The sequence below is a fragment of the Erithacus rubecula genome (assembly GCF_903797595.1).
Source record: "Erithacus rubecula genome assembly, contig: SUPER_Z_unloc_8, whole genome shotgun sequence".
Taxonomy (NCBI): Eukaryota; Metazoa; Chordata; class Aves; order Passeriformes; family Muscicapidae; genus Erithacus; species Erithacus rubecula.
In genome coordinates, this window is record NW_027635619.1 from 651,874 (window position 1) to 655,781 (window position 3,908).

Sequence of the window (3,908 nt, forward strand, 5' to 3'; positions counted from 1 at the left end):
GCCTTTCTGAGAGGTTTGAGAGAGGTCACATGGTGACAGTGCCCAGTCTTGTCAACATCCCTGACAGCAAAGGCCTTTTCCACATCCCTCAGCTCCAGCTCAGTGCCCAGAACACAACAGAGCCCTGTCCAGGTCCTTGGGGTGGTGCAGAAGGGCGGCATCTCTGATTTCTCCTAACAGATCCCCACCCCAATGCAGTCTCCATGCAGTCATTGGCTGTCCTTAGAATTTTTTCCTGGACGCTCCCTGCCAGGGATGTTTCTCTCTATGCAGTCCTAGCTACCCCCAAGCACTGATGATGGTGTTTGTGCTCACTTGGATTCATCTCCCCCCCCACACACAGTGCACTGCTGAAATCTCCTCAGTACAGAGCAAACATGGCCTGATGACCTGGTCACTCAATGTCCCTTTATCCAGGGACAAACAATGTCAAGCAAGTGGGGCAGAGGCCAGTGCTGGGTATGATGGTTGCAGGGGCTGGTGTGGGACAATCGCCCTGGGACACCTTCCCAGGCTGTCCCCAGAACAAAGACAGAGCCCAGGCCCTGCTCTGCTGCTCCCTCAGGTCCATCCCAGGAGTTCTGGCTATGCCAGGACACTGCTGTGTGCCCCCTACACACTGCCCCTCTGCCCCAGACACTGGGCTTTGCTTTACCAGGGCATTCCTGGAGCACATTCCTGACAGCAGCTCTGGAGGAGAGCAAAGCATTCCTGCCCTGCCCTCAGGAGATGCCTTTGCTGATGGAGCTGCTGTGCTGGAGCCCAGCTGTGTCCCAGCAGTGCCCATGGCCTGTCCCTGCCTGTGCTCACAGCACGGACAGGCAGCAGGACAGTGACCAAGCTCCCAGAGCACTGCGACCTCACAGCCACAGAAGGGCTGGCAAGGAGATGCTGGAACTGGGAAAGGCAGATGTGGGGAGAGCCAGGGCCATTGTCCCTGGCCGTGCTGCTGTGCTGGGAGTCTCTTCCTACCATCTCTGCTCACAGGCACAGCCCCTGCAGAGACACAGAAAGACGAGGAAGGATACTAGACACACAGGAGAGGGAAGGCACTTGATTTTTTGTTTAAATGGACAAGAAACAGACCACTTGCAAGTCTTTGTGTTTCCAAAGGAAAGGAGATATTAATGTAGAAATGTAAAGAGTAATAGTACAGAATTTTTTAAGAAACATACAAGAGTAGAAAAATTTACCATAGAAAAATTTGATAAATAAGTGAAAAAAAGGCTGATGTTAAAAAGAGTTAGATTCTAAAGGCTCTGCAGCAGAAAATATTTAAATGCTCTGAAAATATAGAGTCATCAACTTTCCCATGGCATTCTTGAGCTCCTGGTTCCTCAGGTTGTAAATGAAGGGATTCAGGGCTGGAGGCACTACTGAGTACAGAACTGTGACTGAGAAATTCAGGGATGGGGAGGAGATGGAGGGAGGCTTCAGGTAGGAAAATAGACCAGTGCTGACAAATAGGGACACCACAGACAGGTGAGGAAGGCAGGTGGAAAAGGCTTTGTGCCGTCCCTTCTCAGAGGGGATCCTCAGCACGACCCTGAAGATCTGCACATAGGAGAAAACAATGAACACAAAACAGCCAGAAGCTAAACAGGTACTAACAGCAATGAGCCCAAGTTCCCTGAAGTAAGAGTGTGAGCAGGAGAGCTTGAGGATCTGGGGCACATCACAGAAGAACCCCTCCAGGATATTGCCATGGCACAGGGGCATGGAAAATATGTTGACCGTGTGCAGCAGAGCATGGAGAAAGCCACTGGCCCAGGCAGCTGCTGCCATGTGGGCACAAGCTCTGCTGCCCAGGAGGGTCCCATAGTGCAGGGGTTTGCAGATGGACACGTAGCGGTCATAGCTCATGATGGTCAGGAGGGAATACTCTGATGAAATGAAGAAGATAAACATAAAGAGCTGTGCAGCACATCCTGTGTAAGAGATGTTCCTGGTGTCCCAGAGGGAATTGTGCATGGCTTTGGGCACAGTGGTGCAGATGCAGCCCAGGTCAGTGAGGGCCAGGTTGAGCAGGAAGAAGAACATGGGGGTGTGCAGGTGGTGGCCGCAGGCTATGGCGCTGATGATGAGGCCGTTGGCCAGGAGGGCAGCCAGGGAGATGCCCAGGAAGAGGCAGAAGTGCAGGAGCTGCAGCTGCCGCGTGTCTGCCAATGGCAGCAGGAGGAAATGGCTGATGGAGCTGCTGTTGGACATTTCTTTACTCTGAGCATCATGAACTGTTGAAAGAAAACATTGAGAAGCTGGACTAGCCTCTTTGAGTTAATCCTATGTAATTTTATTTTGAATTCTCTCTAAACTCCTCCCTTCATGTGGGAAAATTTCAGAAAACATTTTTAGTTTGACTTTGGGTTTGTGTGGCTCAGTTACTGCCTTATCTTCAGCATCACTCTCAGCCTGAGGAGCCCAGAGGGACAACAGGGCTCCCTGTGCCCCAGTGCAGTCATACCTGCTGGGATCTCCCACCCAGGTGTCCCTTGCTCATTACACCTCCCTCTATTTCAAGGTGGCTGAACAAAAAACATGTTTGAAAAATAAAATGGACTTTTTGAAGACTCTAACTAAAAAGAATGTTCTCCGAACCATTGACTCTTTCTCATGGAGCTGCATAGAGAGGGATAGACAGGGTTGGTCTGGCTCTCTGCTGCCTGGAGTTCTGCCTACTGGGAGCTGTTTCTCTCTATCCAAGCCTTGTCCCTGCCAGTGCTCCAAGAGCCAGACCAGCTCTGGAGACTCAGCTCTGCCCTGCAGACGCCTCCCAGCACAGGCCACTGCCCAGGGGCATCTCTCTGCCAGCAGGACCTTAGGGGCAGCTCAGACAAACTGAGATGCTGCAAGCCAAGGTGCTGCTGCTGCTGTCTCTAGGCACAGGAGGGTGAGGAGGCACTTTGTGAGGGAGATCTGAGGCAGATCTGCTGATGCCCAGTGGGACAGTGCAGGAGTCTCAGTGACACAGACACTCCTGACAGCCCCTTTCACTTCCCTTGACGAGAAAGCTGAGAGCAGCCCTGGCCATGCAGCACCATCTACACAGTAGGAGGAATCTGTCCTGATGGGGGTGTCTCCTTCCACCTCCAACTTCTCCCCACAGGGCATGGGGAGCTGCCAGGCAGGCTGAGAGCTGCCCTTGGCAGGTGGAACATACCCTGGGCTGGCCAAGAGCCCTGAGGGCTGCAGGAGCTGCTCTGCAGGACAACCCTGGGCAGCCCTGGCTGCAGCCCCAACTTCAGCCCCTGCAGCCATTCCTGGCAGCAGGAGCCATCCTGCCCTGTCCCTCTGATGGTGCCCAGGGCAGCCCCGCTCTGCAGCACATCCTCCTCCTGCTCCTGTGCTTAAGAGAAACTGTGAGAGTCCTCCTGACGCATCCCCCAGGCTGTGGGGTGTGCTGGCTCCAGGACATCCCTCCAGCAACGCAGGGAACATTGTCCTGCACCCACACACTCACCATGTTGAGGGCTGTGAAGATGTTTCCCCAAGTGAAGTCTCAGCTCAATGTCTTCCCAGTCCTGATTGCCTTTAGCCTGTGTGTGCCTGGCTCCTGTCTCCTCAGTGCCTGCAGGCAGTGCCCTGAGCCCTGCTGGGCTGGGAGAGGAGCTGCTCCTCAGCAGAAATTACTTTTTCAAATCTTTCTTGGTTTACTTTGGGAGCTGCTTCTGTGCCAGGACCCCAGCCCAGTTCAGGAGCACAGACACAGCACAAGGACTTTAATGAACCTCTTGGGGATTTGGCACTGTTTACAGCAGACTCAGTCCCTGAGAGAGTTCAAAAACTTTCCAAAACTCAAAATTAAATTGAAACTCTAAATCTAGTTTTAATGGGTTCCACTGAGGGTTATGACTCAGAAAATGTCCCCAGGATCCATTTATAGCAGAACACTTGAGGCAGTGATGACAGGA

General features: G+C 52.8%; 1 protein-coding gene across 1 annotated transcript; it reads right to left on the reverse strand.

Annotated features, from left to right (window-relative positions):
- Positions 1–1,275: 1,275 nt before the first annotated feature.
- On the reverse strand, positions 1,276–2,208 carry LOC306815098 (olfactory receptor 14J1-like; the record flags this gene model as incomplete). Its single annotated transcript, XM_079331726.1, has 1 exon — positions 1,276–2,208. One exon carries the CDS (start codon positions 2,206–2,208, stop codon positions 1,276–1,278), a length of 933 nt encoding a protein of 310 aa, XP_079187852.1.
- Positions 2,209–3,908: the final 1,700 nt, after the last annotated feature.